Source organism: Helicoverpa armigera, chromosome 11 (genome assembly GCF_030705265.1).
Source record: "Helicoverpa armigera isolate CAAS_96S chromosome 11, ASM3070526v1, whole genome shotgun sequence".
In the NCBI taxonomy this organism is placed as follows: Eukaryota; Metazoa; Arthropoda; class Insecta; order Lepidoptera; family Noctuidae; genus Helicoverpa; species Helicoverpa armigera.
Genome location: NC_087130.1, coordinates 11,076,000 through 11,096,629, shown reverse-complemented (window position 1 = coordinate 11,096,629; position 20,630 = coordinate 11,076,000). Strand labels below are relative to the sequence as shown.

The 20,630-nt window shown below is 36.2% G+C and overlaps 1 protein-coding gene across 2 annotated transcripts in view; it reads left to right on the top strand.

The window, feature by feature from the left end:
• Positions 1-1,694: 1,694 nt before the first annotated feature.
• Positions 1,695-20,630, top strand: part of LOC110375577 (protein trapped in endoderm-1) — a 38,978-nt gene continuing 20,042 nt past the window's right edge. Inside the window, exons 1-2 of one of the 2 annotated variants that reach the window (XM_021333732.3) lie at positions 1,695-1,856; positions 16,537-16,814. In XM_021333732.3, coding sequence (XP_021189407.3) covers positions 16,685-16,814 — 130 coding nt within the window. In that variant the 5' untranslated portion in view covers positions 1,695-1,856; positions 16,537-16,684. The remainder of the gene's footprint in view (positions 1,857-16,536; positions 16,815-20,630) is intronic. The other variant, XM_021333733.3, reaches the window with a different exon arrangement.

Sequence of the window (20,630 nt, the reverse complement as noted above, 5' to 3'; positions counted from 1 at the left end):
ATGTGCCGCAGTCACAGATAATTAAATTTACGTTACATTTTACCAGAATTGTAAAGCTGTTAAGTGTCGTATACCAGTCTTAACCACCGGGAATCGTAAATATGTTGAGGAGGACAGATTGACAGTCACTCCATGTAAAGCACTGTCCTCCAAATGATGATCCGGATGCAGCTCCACGTACATGAAGCTGCACCTGGTTAGACTGAAATCTGACCCCAATACAATCTAGAAAAAGACTAGTCGACTCTGAAAATTCAGAGATGCTGTCACCGTACATAACCCTCTACCAAGGTTGGACGGATAATGTTTTAAGCTAGGTCCCCGTTACATTATTTTTCATTTAATGTGTAGGTACTTATCAAATTACTTTTTCACATCATCATCTCCGGAGCCTTTTCCCAACTATGTTAGGGTCGGCTTCCAGTCGGTCTATGTAAAAAACATTTTTTACATAGACTCATTAAAATATAGACCTGGATAATTACTTTCAAAGATAGGCGTAGTTCCTATTCAGTAACTGTGTTCACCTACCATGTTTTGCACAGTTACAGCATTTTGCTATTCAAGGCGCCTAAAAATGTATGTTTATTTTACATGGGTGGGTACGTTTTATTCGTATAATTAAAATTATTTGCTTTCGAAAATCGTGGTGTATTTTTATTGTTTGCTAAAGATACCTACATGAGTTCTAGATACCAATTACTCTGACTATCAAGGGGCTAGTGGGCTGGTAGCTGGTTAGCCAAAACTTAATGAGAAAAACAAAGCACGCACGTATGTAAGTACATACTTACCTACATCAAAACTTTATTGCATTTTTATGATCATGATAATTAGACAAGTTTGCCAAAAGTTAACTTCGAAGTAACAAAGACGTGGTCAAACTAAACAATAATACGTCATTAATCATGGCTTTTAATTAATGTTTATATCATATTTAAAGTTGAATAACTGACCAAAAATAGGTGTCAAGATACTTATTGCTGTCTTATAGAAATCTCATTTCAATGAAACCCCAATAAAAATCTACACTTCCGATTAATAATAGCACATTATTATAGCCATGTTAACATTAAATAGAGTCGTTATTAGCGATAATAGTTCTTATTGCGAACTGATACGGGTTAAAATCTGTTGTAATGGGTGCGGTTGTAAACATTACAATAGTGACAATGGGTCGTAGACGGTGCAGCTGTCGTCGTAATAGCGGTGGCATACGTACCTGCGGGTTTTGGCGCCATTTATCTGCCAAGGCAGCCGATTTTACAATCAATTTGAACAATATAAAGCTTACTCTAATAAGGGAAACTAGACATTAAAATATCTAAGCAACACCTTCATTTTATACTCGTCATTATCTAGTTTTCCACAAACTCACTCCCTCACAATTAAGCCAGATCGTAAATCACTGGTCATTAATTACCGAATTTCATTGCAACCTACAACTACGGTTAATAACTACACATAAAGATAATCTCGTTAATTTTCCATTTTATTGCCGTTTTAATTTGCTGATTAGATCATAGTTACGGTGTGTAAATATGAATGTATTGAGAGCAAAAAATACCGTAGCTAATTTGCCTACAATCTCTTGTTATTTAGTGGTTGTTTTAGGTTAATTTGATGAAATAAAGAACCCCTTTCGAAGTTGGGTGCAGCGGAGCGGTGAATAAGTTCTCCTTTCTCCGGACGTTTGCGCGGGATAGCTCGCGAGCGTCAGCAGTCGGGTGGCAGAAGCGCGCGCGCGGCCGACGCGATACGTTCCGTGTGACAGCTGCCGGTCTGTGTGACGTTGTGTGAAACTTTATCGTGTTTGTGGACTTTTGTGGAACAACACTTTTTTGAAAATCGAATTGGTAAGTTTTGAATATTATTTTATAGAAGTTATTTTTATAAAGTTAGTGCTAATCTTTGTACGTAAGTTCAATTTAATTGCGAAGTAAAGTCCAACTTAATAAATTCGTAAACCCAAACATTTGTTAGATTAATAGCTAGGTATTTGATGAGTTAAGTGCTGAGTAAATATTTGTCCAGAATGAGGTATTTTGTCAACAAGTTCAAATTGAATTTGCTAAGCGATCAATTATTGGATAGGAACTAACTATTTGTTAATAACTCTGGATTAAATTCACGTGTAACGATTTTTATCTTGATTAACGTTTTATATTTGTATATGATAAATATTATAATATTATATGTTTACATACTTCCGGAAATACGTAAGAAACCGTTCATTTTTCATGCGCCAAGGAAATGTAAACAAAATAAAATAAGCGATTGCTTCTAGAGTGGGTAGATGTGAAAAATATTTTACATAGAAAAATCGACAAAAGAGTACGGCGATAGAAGTGTCTATTACTTTTACCTATATGGTTGGTATTGAGATAGAGGTATAAATTACATAGGTATCAAAGCTTTTTTTATTTGGAAAGCTGCGGTTTTGTTCATACGACGATACAAATTGGAAAATAATGTGCGCGATCACTTAAATTGCAATCTGTGTTTTCCCACGCTAGAAAAAATTAGAAATGTAGGTGGGTGCTTATTTAGGTCCCTACCTACTTTGCAGAAATTCTTAGAGAAAACCAAGTAGGTAGGTACTTAATCTTTAAAACATAGTGGCGTAGTAAAGTAATAAAGTGTAGTAAAATAACAAAGTGTAATGCCCTTTAATGCGTTTTCACGTACCTAATTATCATTTAGGACAGTCCTAAATTAATGCATCTTAGTTAGTGCGCAAACGCATAGAGATTTCATTTTATGTCCAATAGGTACTTGATTCGTTTGAAAAATTGATAAACCATCAGCCAAAAGAAAATGGAAAGTCAATAAAACCGCAATAACTGACACTGATAATGGATTTGATGACGTAGGTAGGTAGGCAGGGCAGCTACGCACACATACACAATTCTAGGAATACACTTACGTGTATCATTTGGGGAAAATTAATCATTGTAATAGCAACACTTGAAAATTATGTGACTAATTTAGAGCAAGACAAAGAATTCAGCGTTTTTCTAATATTTTCAGTAAAAAGCGCTTTGTTGATAAATTCTAAAGTGTTGTTTATTTGTTCAAAACTAGTGGAATACATCCAAACATTTATCTTAGAACGCAAATAAACATGTCAATCAGAGCTGGGAGTGTCGAGGCAACCCTAGTTCTTCCAGGATTTAGTTTAGTTAGAGAGTTAGTGATCCGTAAAACGTATAGAGAAGTAAAAACCAGCCTAACTCTACACATGCCTACCGCCTAACGCGAGGCATTCGGCTAAACAAACTATTTGTTCTATTTCGAAACATTGCGAGCTCCACTAAGTCTCGATCATTTAAATTAATGTTTTATTTACGTCTACATTTTTGCCCGCGTGTAGTTATTGCGTTTGAAGGTCGTTACGGACTCCTGGATGCGGTAGGGATGTGCCGGTGTACGCGACCCTAGTGGACGCGGTGCGCGGGCGCATAGCGCGTGTCTAGCACGTGCCGTGGACACCTGTCGCGAGGTCTGGGCACAAAACTACGGTATTGGAAAAAAGTGCATTTAAAAACTTTTTTGATGAAGGTAAAAACTGCAATTTATGGCTCAAAGCAGATGACGCTCTCGGGGTTAATCTGAAAAATAAATAGCTATAAGACCTACATTTTATTGGGCAATGAAAATGATGGTAGTTTTGTATACAAGCAGCAGGTTATATTAAAAGAGATGGTTTTCAATACTTATTATTGTTGCTAATTACACTGAAATAAAGCTTTTCAATAATTATTGTATTATCTGACCCAACAGTCCTATTCGGCAATATAAAGAATGGGTCACCTACATCGGAATTCCACGTTTTAACTGAGAAGTCCTAAAGGAATCTTCATTCACAAGCCGCATGTTAGGGAAGAAAACAGCGCAAGTAAAGCAATCATTTCCTATTTATAGTAAACTGGAGTATTGTCGATAGGCCGATAGCGACTGACGTCATGGCGGCCCCACTTCAAAACCACGTAACTGTCAGTTATGCAGTGTACTTAAGTCATAGAGAATAGGATAGTTCTATCGACAGGTTTATTTAGAACTGCATCCTGGTTCTATATGTACTGTTTATTGATGGAACAATTCATACATCCATATTGTTCTATCTAACTCCTTAGCATAGCTTTTGTCTTAATCGTACCTATCAGAGATTGAAAGAGTAAAATACAGAATTATTGGATCTGCCCAGGACGTTTTAAGCGCTAATGACCACATTCAGGTACGGCGGTGCTTAAGGGAAAGTTAACAGATATTTCGCAGACAAAAGTGCTCAGAAACTGTACCCTATCAAGCTTCTTTGTCCCATGGAAAACAGTTTTTAAGAAAACCAAACAAGCATTGATTATTATACAGACTAACCGTGTCCATAACCCCTAGTTGCCGTTTATACCCAGTTTGCCACTTATAGGCTAATCGGATATCCGAACTCCAACTTTGGAGAAACAGTTTGACTATTTGCGTCGCCTCTCATTTGAATTTCCCAGATATTCGAAACATTACCAACATTACCATACAATAAGCGACCACAGATAACAATCTTTTGACATGCTGTTATGAAATTTTATTAATAGTCTGCCCACTATTGGAGTAAGCCACTTCCGCGTATTCATTTAAAATAATACCAACACGCAGATATTATTTTACATTCGTCTAGTCGAGCTATGAATGATGCATTTGTGCATAGTTATTGCATTTCTTGATCGGAAATATCGATGTTGTAAAGTATAATGTAAGTTTATGGCTTCGTGAAATCGATCAATCAGAAGTAGGCGTAGTCTGGTAGAGATAGAGGATTGAATCTTGATTATTGGTTTATTGTTTTTTCTTGCCCCGATAAAATGTTTAAGATATACGACATTAGCCTGCGAAATAATAGATATAGCTGTTCCGCTTGATGTGAGATGCGCTTTCAAGTTATTAATTTAATATACCAAGTGGTTTTCTATTTTCCAGAAACAATTTCTCGTCACTAATCCTGGCGCCAACTTTAGCATCTTTCTGAATGTAATGACCGCTCTAAAACCAGCTATATTAAATTGTACATGCCCGAAGGGTCGAGAGAACAGGTTACTTAGCATTTACGTGATATATTTGCATGTCGCTATTCATCAGTCGCCGTGTGGTCCTGTGACAATAGCTCGCCCTATCAATTTCTCGAGGTCTTGCGAGGCCATGTGAGTATGTTTCGTTGAATGTGACAGCTGCAAACATTTTCTACACTTATATAAAAATTAGAAGAATACTTGATCGACCAGCAAATATTTTGTAAGGTTTAAATCTGCATCATATCAAGATTGTGCTTAAAAGTCTTAGGTATATTTTCAAATAATCCCCGCCGCCGGGCGAAATGAATATCTTTGCAGTTTTTAAAAAGGAGGAAAAATAACTATAGGTAACTCCCACATCAACATTTTGAAGATCAAAACCTCAATCTTCTCCAAAACCAGCCTCAAATTCAGTCTACAAACCACCAATTAGGTACCCTGTTACATATTCTTATAATGTGACTCACTCTTAGCTCCCGTTTTTTAAAGACTAGACTAAATTGGCCTCTTGTTAATCCATAAATGGAAGGGTATAAAAAGTAAAACGACAATTCAAAATGTCAAAACAAATAGCTAGCGTGCTAGTGTTTCTATTTCGGCTAGAAAATGAATAGGCACGCCAGTTAGCTTCCGCGTGGGTGTTGAACCGATCCAATAAAGAATATTGGCGGATGGCGGCCAACCTTTTTGCTAATAGGTATTGCAAATAGACGGCTAATTGTTTCGTTTGCCTAACAACCTAAGGGACTGTATGTTCCCCGATGTTAAATGTTAGGAAATATACCCGATGTTATTTCTGTAGTGTCCATGGAGTTTCTTGTCGTTTCTTCTTTATGGGATCCACTTATTTACTTTTTGGAACCGTGCAACTGTGTGCATCTGTCTAATTTTCATAAGAGCCTGCAAAGGTCTATTTGAAAATATAACTTTTGATTCTGAATTTTGAAAGCATACTTTGGACCTTGCTTTTCCCAGATATTCGGTGATTCAAGAAAACAAACACATCAAAGTTACTGTGGTATATAGCAAGGAAGTAATTTCGCTCAGTGACTCTCGGTGTCCAAGATAGACGATGCTCAATAAATGTCAGAAGAAAGCCAAAACCACGCCATCACACGGCTGAGAGGTTAAAATGGTAATATTTTACTGTATCCCAGCTGAGTGTTCTAAGTATAATTTAACTGTACCTAGAAACTTGAACTATTATATCTAGACGCGCTTAATAAAACTACTAGAAATGTTGTTAGTTGTCGCTAGAATTAGACGAAGTAGTGAGCCTAACGTTTATAAGGCGAGTTATAAACTTAATTAAGTATGTGATTATGTTTTACCTCAAAACGGATGAACAGTATAATATGTTTGGCATGAAAATATCCTAGTAGATCAGACGCAGTTACAAATAGACTTTTATATCACGGTACATAAACGAACTCTATAAATGCGAAAGTGACTCTTTCTGTCTGTTGTGCTTTCAAACTTGAACTACTGAACGATTTTAATATTTGGTACCTACACAGATAGTCGAGACCATAAAAAAGACATGGGCTTCTTTTCATCCGGGTATACTAAGTAGTTTCTTCAGGATAATTTGATTCATTTATGTTAGGAGTGAGACTATCCTTAAAGTTAGATTTGAAAGTGCTATTTATTTGCCAATACGGTTGTATGAGCAGGTCATCAGACTTGACCCAGCGATAGTAGACGCTATGTTATTGATATAAGTTAGACGATGCACCTAATATTGATAATACTGCACCACACTAATTAAAGCGTTGTGTACTACAATCAGAAGTAAAGCTTTAATACCAAACTATTAATGATTGGACCTAGATTAGAGATCTTCTTTGGGAATCGATCTAGTATCTTATCTTATCTCAGGATCTACTGCACTAGTTTGAATGCTCAGTTTTACTTTCGTAGTCCTATTATCGAGGAATGGTGCAGACTACTTTTATCCGTCGGGACGCTCGCTAATAATGTCACTACTATTGCTGCTGTTTCCGTCAATTCTAAATTATCTATACTGTCCTATCCTTTTATTCAATTTCCATATTTATGATTGCATCTCGTATACCTACCTGTGTTAACAACGAACCTAAGTCATCATTACTCACTTACCCAAAACCCAAATGCAAATAACGTTGTGAATTTCTGGGACATTTAACCAACCCATATAACTAATAAGTATTGTCAAGTGTAACACAAAATAACACGGATTTTTCACAATAGATACATCAGCTTATCACAATACGAAAAGTAAACACGAAAGGAGGTTAGTGTTCGATAGGTTAGTTATCGTCACGAACGCACCCGTTTATTCTTTACTGGCCGTTTTCCCGCGATTTCGCCCGCGTCCCGTGCAAACTACTGCCGGATAAAACATAGCCTATGTTAATCGGGAAGAGTGTAGCTTTCCAACAGCGAATGAATTATTCAAACCGATTCAGTAGTTTCGGAGACTCAAGGGTACAAACAAAAAATGTGTCCTCTTTTTTACATGTATTAGTATAGATTTAACGGACGTACTATTTGGAGTGGAGCGTGAAGCTAGACTTCTGTGACAGACAATATAACGGAGTGCATTGTGTGCTATGTAGGCCACTTATCCGAATGTTATAATTAGTACGTCTTGCTAACTGCGTTACGACTTACGTGCTAGTATTAGGCCGAGACTACATTAGATAGACGCGACGAGTGTTGTCTTCATGCAGACAATATTGTACCTAGTTCTGTAGACAGAATTCATGTTTCATTCAGATCTTAGTTTGTTACTTTTATTTAGATTAGACAATAAGATTACCATCCCGGCTTACTGTGGTAGCAATGATACCTATCTACACCAGCAGCAAAATGATTGAGTTAAATGTGTACCCAAACCTGACGATGCCGATCAAATTATCATGTACTACATCGACGACTTAATCACAGGAGGAAAATTGAGCTTCCTTACCTCCAAAAATTCTCTTACCATAACCAAATCTCGTCCGAATCGCTGCCTTATTTAGCGTCAAGGCGTCAATGATCATAAGTGACGCGACAATCATGACGTTGACAGCTGACGGATGTGACGTAAACGGTGATGAATAGGTGCCGAGGTGTTAATAACACAGGTATACTTGCAACGTGTTTGGAAAACGGATTAGGGGTACCAGTTTCGTCAGACGCTGGTCAGGAGATTTAACAGGTCATTGGAGTGTTGTCCTTTATAATAAAAAGCTTTATGAAAAGTTATTTTACGTACATAAGTTAATATCGGTCCCCTTATTTACACGTATTCAACTCCCATGACTCAGAATTGACAGTTGTCAAATAAATGACCACACGCCATCCGCTCTAGGCTTGAAGATATATAGAAGCTATAGCCATTCTTTTGTAAGAAATTGACTTGTGGAAATTCATACAAGTCCTTCTGAACTCCTAAGTATGATATAAATATTAGAACAGCCTACTTGCTACGACACATACATAACTTGACCAGCCCATAATGGATATCAAGTGCCTATTGTACCTACGACTGTCTAAAAAGTAGGTATATTTACTTTCACTGGATAGTTCCATACGTATGTAATAGGTATCTACGATAAAGCACTTGTCATTTCCCTAAATTGACTTTCTCTAGCTGTTGTTGATTCTCTTAATATCGGCCGTCGTCAACAAATAAATTAATAGAAGGAAGTCATGCAATCCTTGGTATATTTAGAATTAGTAATTTGGAAAAATTGTGGTTCGGATATTAATTAGTGTCTTATTGTTCTAGACGGAGTTTTCCTCTGTTTTTTTGTTGAATCTGGTTCTTAACTATCGGGATAGCGGCAGGATTTACTAAAATAGGTATATGTTTAGGTTTTTATATAAAAAAGCTATATGTATAAGCTAACCAGAACCTTAATATTGCTTTTCTTACACTACAGTTAAATTGCCAAAGACGACGGATCCGTCTGAAACAAGACTATCTTAGCTTAACCCAGATTGAAAATCTCTTAATTTACCAATTCTTCAGAAAGAGTACAAGCAAAAAGCAACGCTCTCGCATCGGTCCAGCGCGCATCGTCCATTTTATAACTGCGAACATTATTCTACGTAAAATCTAAATGTAGTTTATTTACTTTCAAATACTTCTTGCGTATTTGCTACATCCAACGCTTCAACTTCTGTGTTTAACAACATATACACTTTATATTCAACTGTAAGTTAAGATAAATCTTCAATCCTTTGTTACAATTTCTTAGGACTGAAACATATAGTACATTTTGCTGTGAATTTATGATTGTATCCTCGTTTATCATCTATAAACAATGGATGAACTATATTTTTGAATTGTTTCATGTAATCCATTACCATTGCTTCCTCTGGTACATTCATCATGGCTTTAGTTTGAAAATAAACGTTGCTTTGAGCCGAGCGTTCATCATTTTGATCATTTTCGTTTTTTATTGATGAATGTCTACCATCTAAATTCAGTGCGTCACTAAACTCTGAAGGACGTGATTTCAGATTCATGAATCGAAACTGAAACAGTCATCTGTGATCAATTCAATAAGCTTTGGTATTACCCGCAAAATCATGTCTTCATAAGTTTAAGGTGGCTTTAATAAAGTATTTTCGAATTAAGTCTTTCTACATCATATTCGTCTGAACTCACCACTGTAAGTAGAGTGCTATCTATCCTGGATACTGTTGACCGAATAATGAACAGGTTCCATAGTTGCATGTAAGTACATTCTAAAACAGTTCGAGCACACCTCGGATCGGAACCAATCGACGTTCAAAGCTCAAAATACCTTCCACTTCAGCACCATCAGCGTCCAGCTGTCTACGTCTTTACGTCATAGTTTCACAATCATGCTTTAAATATTATTCACGGAACCCAAATGCGTATTGTTACTGTATTAATATTCAATGTTTGCCAATGTTGTCCAGATTTACATCTGATTGTTTGTTTTGTACAAGATTCTTTAGAATCCTCGGTATTTTCCTCTTTCCGAATGAAATTTACAAGAAATGTTGTGAACCTTTGGCTTATAAATAAAAATTAGTAAGCTCTAGTTGGTGTACCTAATTGTAGATAGCGTTGTCGGCGATAAGTGATGCCTCTGATAATGTTAAAGCTCCGTCAATACTGATGGTAGCTATTATTCGATAACTGGCGATGTTTTTGTGTCAATTACGAGGTTCAGCTCTGATAACTCCACACAGCCAAAGTACAAAGTCACGCTGAAAGAGAGAAATCAATACATGCACATTTCTCCCGAAAAGAGGAACCGTTGACAAAGACAGATCCGAAGTTGACAGTTGACGAAAGAAGATAAATTCAGCAAATCAATGCAGTACGTGATGAATATAAATTAGCCCAAAAACCCAAAAGTCTAGACACACATTGACGCATAGGGGATTGTTGGTCTTTCTTTTTTCCAAAACCGCAGTGAACCTACCGTTGTGAGTCAACCACTCATGTCTGAGTGACTTTGTGATTCAGTCGGGAAGTGAATCAGCATATGTGTTACTTCGAAATTTAATTGTCGTTTGAAATTAATTGATGGTCTCTTATCCGTCATTAATTGTAGCGCCTTATGTAAGTGCTCCATCAAAAAGTGAGTGATTTTAGAACATTGCATAACTTCTGTTGTTTCTATTCTGTCATTTGTTTCATCCCCAATTTCAAAAACCATCGTGATGACTGATCTTTCTGGTAATTCTATTAATTATGATTATCTGCTATTACCGTCAAACCTTGATCCCATTATAAGATCACCTCCGAGAATCTTATAAGAACTATCAATTAGAGGAACTTTTGGACTGGACTTCAATCAATCGATTTACCATCCATCACACAGCTGCAGCATCCGGGAAAATCGTAATCGAATAGTGAAAGAAAATTATTCGTCATTTAGTTTATCGATAAATCGGTTACAAGTATCGATAAATGTTATTGTTAAGTTGAATCACTAACGATAAGATGAAGTTTCTAGCTTTCATTCAATTATAATTTAATGAGTGGTGAGGATTTTATTAGCTTAATAGGTACTTTGGTTTCAGTGTTTAGTATATTTTCCATTGGTGACATAAACAATAAAATAATTTGTAAACAATTGATTATGATTAGGTATATATTGCGTCATATCATATGGTATTAGTCAGATGTGAAATGCTATTCAAAAATATTAATATTGAAATTCGAAGAAATTCGTTCCTTTCTTCCTTTTCGTTTCCTTCTTCGTTTTTAGCTTATAAACGAACAATAAGCGTGTGTATAGAGTTATTTTTCTTTTCCTTTTATTTTATCAATAATAACCTATTCAAATAAATGAAATAGTAATAATAGCAGTTAAGTATTTCGTATTTTCCCTATAACAGCAAATTAGCCCAACCACACACAATCATTGTCAACTATACATTCTTTGTAGTCATTAGCCTCATTATTTATACCTCTAATTGCTAATCCAAGGTCCATTAGCCATATCTTCGTCAATGGTACGGCCCTTCAGAACCACAAATAGTAGGAGGAAGTTCGTTTGTTCAGCTGCCATGATTTACAGTCTGTGGCCAAAAGAAAAGGTCGGTCACACTGTTGCGTAATCTTTTGTAATGTTGGTACTTACTTTCTGAAATAGTTTTGGTTTGTTTACGGCTTTTAAATTCAGAAGCTTAGTTTACGCCATAATTATCTTCTATTAAGTGCAACAGACTGATGATATTGATAAAAAGTTTCCGCTTCAGAGTCCTTGAAATGTGACCTCTTTGGTCTAAAATGCAGCTTTCAGATAAAAAAGTCCTTGCTTCAGCAAATTAATGAGATTGCTAGTTTCCTTATTTCCATCAAAGGCCATGAAAATTAAAGACTTCTGCTTTGGCTTCTTTCTTTCTGAGCTCTTTGGCTTTCTGAGCTTTTTGGTTCAGGTTGTGCTGTCGTAGGTAAACTCGATTGACCCCAAAGATTATACGTGTCGATTTTTTGACACCAATTGACAGTTATAATTTCTTTTACATGATTTTGCCATCTTTATAACTTTTGCCAGCGGTACAAAGTCTACGAGGCTTACCTAAAACACCATTTCACCAACACATAGACACAGAAACCTCGGTAATTCCGCAGAATCAGCTGGCAAACACAAACATTTTTAAATATCGGCATTACTACGAGCACTTATAAACAAAATGATTGGTTCAACCGTTCAATATACAAGTAGGCTATGTATAGTAGACGGTGTTAGTCGGTAGTCGGTGGTCGAACCGAGGTCGATGCCATATTTTCGTGGTATTTGTAGTTTTCCATACATTATGCCGGTTTTCTGTTGGTGCTTATTTATTAGAAAAATTGCGAATAGTAAATAAGTGTTGCATTTGTCTATGTTAAAAGTTCTTTGGGACAGGATTTTGTAACCGTATTTGGTGTCAAAAGCTATTCAGAATCTGGATTTATGCCCTTTAGGTGCTAAAGTTAGGAACAGCCTTCAGATGGGTCTTTTGAGTGAAAAGGCAAAGTTCTTAATAATTTAAATTACTCTGAAGTTTTTTAATATGTAGGTACCTGCGTAAGTAGTTCGTAGGTAGGTATATGTATTTAAAATGGTTATAAGCTTGTACCTCTAGTGCCAAGAGAAGAGCTTTAGAGGTATAACCTCGACATTCAAATTACTGTTAAGACTGGTCACACCTACTTACCTACCTAACTAACTTACTTTATTCTGACTTTCATCAGGTTTAACAAAACCCCTATAAAAGTAAGTAGCGAATATCGGTGGCGTGTTCTATTTTATCAGCGTAAGCGGAGAAGCGCCACTGTCAGGAAGATTAACTAATTAACTCGTCAAACATTCGACGTGTTATCAAATTAGTGACGTAAGCACCCGCCATTTTTGGCGCGCAGTTACCGCGGCCAGTGACGCCCCCGTATCGATTCAAGCTCTTAGTAAATTAGTGATGTGTGCAAACATCGAGCACTCGATGAAATTAGATTGACATCTGTCATTAAACCCCTGTTATTTCCAGTATTTGATATGCCGACATGCGTGTTATCTTCTATCGCAAATGAGAAAACATTTTTCAAATCATTAACGTTCCGCAATTAATAAGTTTATGAAGCCGTTTTCTATTAATTTTTCACGCTTAATTACTGCACACTTACTGATATGGGTGTCTTAGAAATCGATTTGATTAATGATGCGTTAAACGCTTCATCTGTTCTCAACGAAACTGATCATTAATTAACATTAAATCAGTTTTAGCTTGAACAATTGGTGCGATTTATTGACGATTGGACGCGCGACACTGCGAACATAATCGCATACCGTCGCCTTATATGTGCAACAAACTCATAAAACTGTTGAACGAGACGCTCAACAGCAATCAATATTTATCTGTGTTTAATAATAACAGCAAATGATACGGAAAATCGTACTAAAATCGATTTAATTAATGCATCGTTAAATTTCAAGATGGCGTCACTGAAGATTGTTACGCGGTATTGTTCTTACGCATGTTGTGCATACGTCAGTAAACAATAGCTTCCCGCGAAAATTAAGAAATGAAAAATCTTTATTTGTGGTGATTTTCCGAGTTCCGAATTTAAAATTAGCATTTCTGTCTCTGCCGCTGAAAAATACCAATGATCTGATAATGGCTGTAGATATTTTGTAAGCTTCATCATAATCGCTGGAATTCTGGAGCATTCAATGATCCAGTAAAATACATAACAACCAGGGTATTTACCTAATATTTACCACTCAATAAATCTTCAATACATTATTTACGAACGCGACGGAAATATAGGCGCACCAGTTTAATGTGACATTTACGAACCACGGAAGACAATAACTACACTGAAAAGCCGTAAAACTTTCAGCTGGCAACAAGCACAAAGTGAGACACTTCAAATTAACGTACAAACATTATGACCAGTATATCTCTCCTTTTAATGGTGGCTTCTATGCCAAAGTTTCACGAGATACCTAAGTTCACCCACGGCTTTTCTTCTTAGATTTATTCCGCAATTTATTGATGCCTCCATTTATTAATTTTACTTATTTTCAAAACTTGCTTGTCTATTAGGCCACTAATCATTATACACTGGGCACACTATACCCTAAAGAGATTATGAAAATTCAAGTAGTTTCGGCCGAGTGGTCGGCGGCGCCAGGGAGCACGTAAATGGTTGCGATATTATGTCTGCAGACTAAAATAAGAATGTGATCATTACCAGCCGGATCTGCTCTAGCCGCGCTTTTAGTTGTCTTTACCGAATCACCGATGTTTCAATATCATTACGAATATCTCCACATTTTTCAAATGTTTCGGGGAAATTTTGAAAAGAGTATCAGTTGTGTCAAACATCTGAAATATACCAAGAATTTTGGAGTGGGGGTGGGATTATGATTATACCGATCTTTTTTTTTTCATTTTTAAAACAAGAATATCCAGTATTGTTACACAACCTCCTTGGTTTGATGAACGGAAAATTAGAATGTAACTCTCGGCTTTGATGTAACAGTTTCATAGTTTCTTAAATGCAATATTCGATTTAGTTTTCACGCTGGCATTTAAACATGATCAAAGGTGGACTGCCTATTGAACTAGCAAGAAAATATGTAGGCGGCAACGATACACATATTTTATCCTAATGTTATCTGCGTGCCGGCTTAATTTTCATTCTTTGTAAAACATTAAAATTCATCATTTCGTAATGACAGTACTCGTTTCAGTCTTTTGATTAATTAACTCCTAATGAGTTTTGATTAACAATACCCCTATGATCAGTTCTTTCTCAGAACATTTTCTTAATAAGGATGAGAAGTCATCAGCTAGCGGCTGGCCACTTAACAGGGCGGCGGTCATTACCGGCCGTATTAATAGCTGTTTGTATTCATAACCTATAATACTGAGGAACGATGGGTGACCATTGCACCGTAAACAAAAGAGTCCTTGGCATTGTTGATTGCTATCGCGAAATGTCATCGCGTACTTGTGTCATTCAGAAAAAAAAATAACTGTCAGATGATGGCAGCAAAATATGCGGGAAAAGCAGGAAAATTCGCAGGGCCTTTTGTGGTAATGTATCAGAATGAAATATCGTATAGCGCTAACGGCAAAAATATTTCATTTCATGCTCTTCAGTCCGACTTCCCGATATTTCAGTCATTCAACTTTCAAAATGGTAAGTAACCTGGTAACGATTCAACATGTCTTCCACATTTCAATTGAAACTTCTTTTAAATTTTCCTTTCAAAAAAGAAAACATTTCTGCAACTGATCAAGAGAAGAAAAACAAATACCAACATAACGGAACTGCATCAACGATATTATAATAATGGTGCCGCTGGCGTGTGTTATGAGAATTTATGCTTTCCATACGACGGTCATGTAAATCCATGCTAACCAGTCGTCCGCGTGACTTTGTAGTTCTAGTTTTAGAGAAAGAAAAATACTTGGAAATGTCATGCTTATGATGATGTAGGTCTGTTGGAGATGATACAAGAAATTATATCTATGAATTCCAAGCAGTAGTGCGGAAACAGCAATCGATAAGTTAGCACCGTCATGTAAAACTTATTCGTTTGATGTAGATTCTCAACTGCTGAATATAAAGTTCTCATGGTCAAATTAATATTGGTTATCAGCCACGAACAATTCCACATAGAGATGTTATCAGATCTTGACCCTAGCTGAAGTCCTAAGCATTAGGTTTTCATACATCCAACCAACGCCTTAAGTAGGTACCTCCTTTTGTATGAGTATTGACCAGAATGGCAAAGCCCCCCGCGTACAAACAATAACCCTTTTATTTTTAATCATATTTTATTATTCTGGGCCGATCATCTGAGAGATCCTAATAAAACTTATTTGTGTTTATTTGAAGAAGCCTATAAAACTTTTTGCGTATTGAATCATTGAATGTGATAGCCGAAATAAAAAGCCAAATATAACAGACCTCCCACGGCGAATGATTGGCATAACAATAATTTATGAGCGAGTAATGAGGGCGAATAAAATCTGGGAGGCATAGACAAGGAATCGAGATCAACTTATGACTGCCTGCCTTCCGTGATATTTTGTGGATATTTGTCTATTTATAGATACATAGAGTATCAAAATGTACAACTTTTACTAAAAAAAGATGCCAGATTTTTCTACAGGTTAAGAAGTGTAAGAAGTGATCTTACCTAGATTCTGTTCTGAGACTTACTAGATACTTTAATACCTACGTGGAATATGTTAAATACATAATAACTTAAAGTTAGTGGTCATTTAACGAGGCGTTTTTCTTGCTAAATTGCCTAGATATTAGTCCAAATATGACGGCAAAAACGGCTAAATCAATTTACATAGCCCAAATGACACTGATTTCCTTGACATTTCCTTAAAAAGCGCTAAGTAGGTGTCCATAATGATTATAGCCACTTTATTAGTAGTATGATATGACTAACACGTGCTCAAGCTTTTATAAACTTTGTAACATAAAACCTATCTTTTGTTTCAGATTGCTTGCGGAGTGTATGAAACTACTTACGTCATGGCTGGAAGGAACTGTTGACCGCACCATGTCGAAATTAAAAAGTATAAGATGTCAAGAAAGAATTCGAAATTAAAATTTGAAATTTAGTGAAGTGATAGTGAAGTGCTTAACTATGTCCGATATGTCGTTCGATATGTATGAAAACATTACTAACATGGAACAGAACATTACGCATTACCCGACAGAGGCCACGATACTGGCTGCTGTGTGTGCGTGCATTTTTAGTGTCGTTGGAGTCGTTGGTAAGTTACTCGATTGTTTACCGATTATTATAGTGTTTACAGTATCGATTTTATAGGCCGTTCTGCCAACTGCATGCGATGCCCGATGCGACTATTCGAGGAAAGCGTTGAAACACAGTTTGTTTACAACGTCGTCACGCTGTACAAACAATGTGTCATATCCTAATAAACTACATTTCAAAGTTTCATTGATATTTCATCAACTTGTTTTGAAAACACGCGAAGTGGTGTTAGTGTTAAATGGATTTCCAGAGATACATAAAGAATAATGATGGTTCTTTTTCTGATAGCTTGCTTAAAACCAGTCTGGAAATCTTTTAGCACTTAAAACTGTTTTTTCAACGCAAGAATTAGTGCATTATTTTAAAGTGGCTAGCTCTGTAAGATCTCTTAAAATATAAGCAATCCATAAAAGAAAGGTAAACAATTTATGTATAAAAATTGAACCCTTTTAAGTCGAACCCATAAATTAGAGCTCGAAAAGAAGTACGAAGGGCTTACCTACTTATGTGGAACGGAATTTTAAACTTTACTAACAACCGTTTGAGTTTAAATTTGGAATTTGTTGTTTTTACTTACGCATTTGTTTGTCGGTCGGTGTGCTCGCTATCACTAGAAAGCGTTCAATAATCGGTCACTTAACACGAACGCAACATAAAACGCTAAGTGTCGGTCGTAATCGGACATCAAACGGTTTGTTACACGACTCGATACCTACTCGGGAACGACGTGCACTCGGATGCCCAGCTGCGTAAACAAACATATCGTGCACATCACTAGCCAGTTGCGTTCGATATTCGAATTACTTATGTTTTTTTTGTTCAATGCACAAGAAGATCCGTATTCTGTGTAGTGTATGTAGGCCAGCATCAAAAATATTCCACGCTTAGATGCGATAATTACTGTAATTTAGAAAGAAGAAACTTTCACAATTACGCTGAAAGGCAAACCGCGAATTATGAGCATGTACCTATTTAAAATATTAATAGTGATTACTTAAATACTCACTTAAAAAAAAGCATTTTATTTTGCAGCTGATTATCATCGCTAAGCTTATGCCAGTTTCTACTCTGCTGCAAACTACAAAAAATTTTAACTTCGGTCTTTCGGCGTCTATTTACAACCATAAAAATAATAAAATATATTATAAGGACTGTGCCCTTAGGGAGTGAACGAATGAATGAATGGCTTCATTGACGAGACGTGACTAAACCCTGGAACGCACTGCTGAATGTGTTGCGGGAATTAATACATTAATGTTTTTATTGTAATTTGTAAGTCACACTCTGAATGTATCGTTTGTCAAATAAGTCGGATGCATCGAGCCAGAAGACAAGTTTAGTATAATTAGTATTTGTATGGAGTTTAATGACTCTCTTCAGACTTAAAACTACTCTATGTATTCTTCGAAGAGTACAGGATATAGTAAATATATACAAGCCAAATACTGAAACGTCTCCCCAATTTGAACTGTTGCCCTTATATAATTTTATATCTGCCACACTTACGTCAGTTACTGCGACAGCTAGACTTTTAATTGCTTATTATTTGTGTATGTCGGGATACATAAACAAAAGTATTTGGCACACTGTAATCCTCAGCCCCCAAATCAGATCTCTAATAAATACTACGGGGACACAAACAAACTTTAAAATGTCCCCAGCAATAAAACCTCCCCTACAATAAAAGCTAAGCAAACCTGTTGCAATTTCCTCGCTCCATATGAAAGCAAACATTCGTCCGACGGTCACGTAATGGCCCCACGTAAGGGTGGGATTACATCATACACTTATCGAAGATCTATTATTATAAGTTTTATCCAAGAAAACTTGATTATTTCGTCATCATGACGAGCCTGCCTTTTTGTCCTACTACAAGGCACAGGCCTCTTCATACATAGATGGAATAAGCACTTTAGTCTTCACGCTTGCCCCAGGCGATGCAAGACGATTTCAAACGTCCAAAAGGTCCAGCTTTTCTCAAGATGTTTTCTTAACCTTTGTTCAGTCGCTATTGCCCAGCTATAGTTAGAAAGAACATACAACAAAGTAGCTACCTGGCTGACCTGAAATAGAACCCGAACCCAAACTTAAGTCGAGAAGTAGGTGCTTTAATCACTAGGCCACCATGACTTTGCCTTGGACCACCACTTGATAGTGGTGGCAAAAGACAGGAAATTATTATATTTCCAATACACGTAACAAAGATGTAAAGTGATCCATAGACCAAGATATTAGCTAAAGTGTGATACCACCCTTAGAGCGGTTCATTTGTCACCCAGTTTATTATCGAAAGCAATTAGTCGCGCGGAGGGACATCTACAATAACACCCTATGTATCTATGTATGTGTAAATAGCAATCAATTGATATATTTATTTGTTTGTTTAGCAAGCTTAGATAGATTAGTTCTTTATTTGTGTTAGGAGTTTATTTATGGTGCTTTTAGTGATAATTATAGGTAATGGAAATTACAGGTTTCCTATTAGGAACATTTTAATTTTCGAAACTTCATTATGTCTACCGTGTAATTAATGACTCGTGATTATAGTGATTCTTAGGTTTGTTAAAATAATACCACTCACATAGATAACTCAAAACGTATTATACATTGAACACCACATAACATATAATATTACTAGATAAACTTCTTATTTTTTTAATGTTCTTAGAGTCTAAATTGTCTAAGACTTAGACAATTGTTTTCATTTAAATATCGACTTTGTAATAATGCAGCCCGCTCAATTCCTGAACGTAGGTAGATATTAATATAAATGAGGATTATCGTATAACCGCAAACATCTAGCCACAAGCCACAAAAGTACTGAATGGAGAAGTATTAAATAACTAGCTGGTGCCCGCGACTTCGTCTGCGCAGGTTTAGTATTTCGAACCATATGTTTACAAATTGTAGCCTATGTGTTATTCTGATGTATAAGCTATATTATTGTAAAGTTTCATTAAAATCCATTCAGTAGTTTTTGCGTGAAAGAGTAACAAACATCCATACATCCATACATACAAACTTTCGCGTTTATAATATTAGTAGGATATAACTTCAACTTGACTCTGACATTATAAAGATCCCTACGACCACGCCGATGCATAGACGATGCTTTTGATTCAGGAAGTTGATAAGCTTAGGGAAGGGCCACGGAATATATTTAAAAAGAAACAAGTATCTACTTACTGAGTGGACCAAATAAGGAGGTATACTAATACATAAATATAGAGAGGGTTAAATATTTATTAAATTGATTATTTTAGTTAATGGTGTTCTAATAGACTTTTAAAAGAAATACAATGGCTTTTAAAAAGACTTTCCGTTATTTTTATTGGATTGTACTTTAATGAATCCTTATATTGATGATATTCTGTAGGCTATTGAACTGCTTAAATAAATGAGGATAAGAAACCTCATACATCACACAAAACATAAATAAAAACCTGTCATCCCAATCAAAACAGCACCAACAATTACCAGAAATGACCCGCCATCTTCAGCAAACTCGATATCACGGCCATTTTTTCTTGCACCCTTATCATTTACATACAGATAGTGACATAAATAAACCTGCCTCCCGTAAGCTGATTAATTACGAAGATTTACACCGACAATGGCAGAGGGTGGGCAGATCAATCATGCTGGCTATCAGAACGTTGACCGACGACCTAGGGGACGATTGAGAATAAACATGTGGCTTGCAACCATGTGGCAGTTTGTCGATGAATTATATTGCATTTTGTGTTAGGGTTGTATGCAATATTCGGTCTATCTGTTGATATGATTACTGGAGATTGAATTTTAACATTAGCCC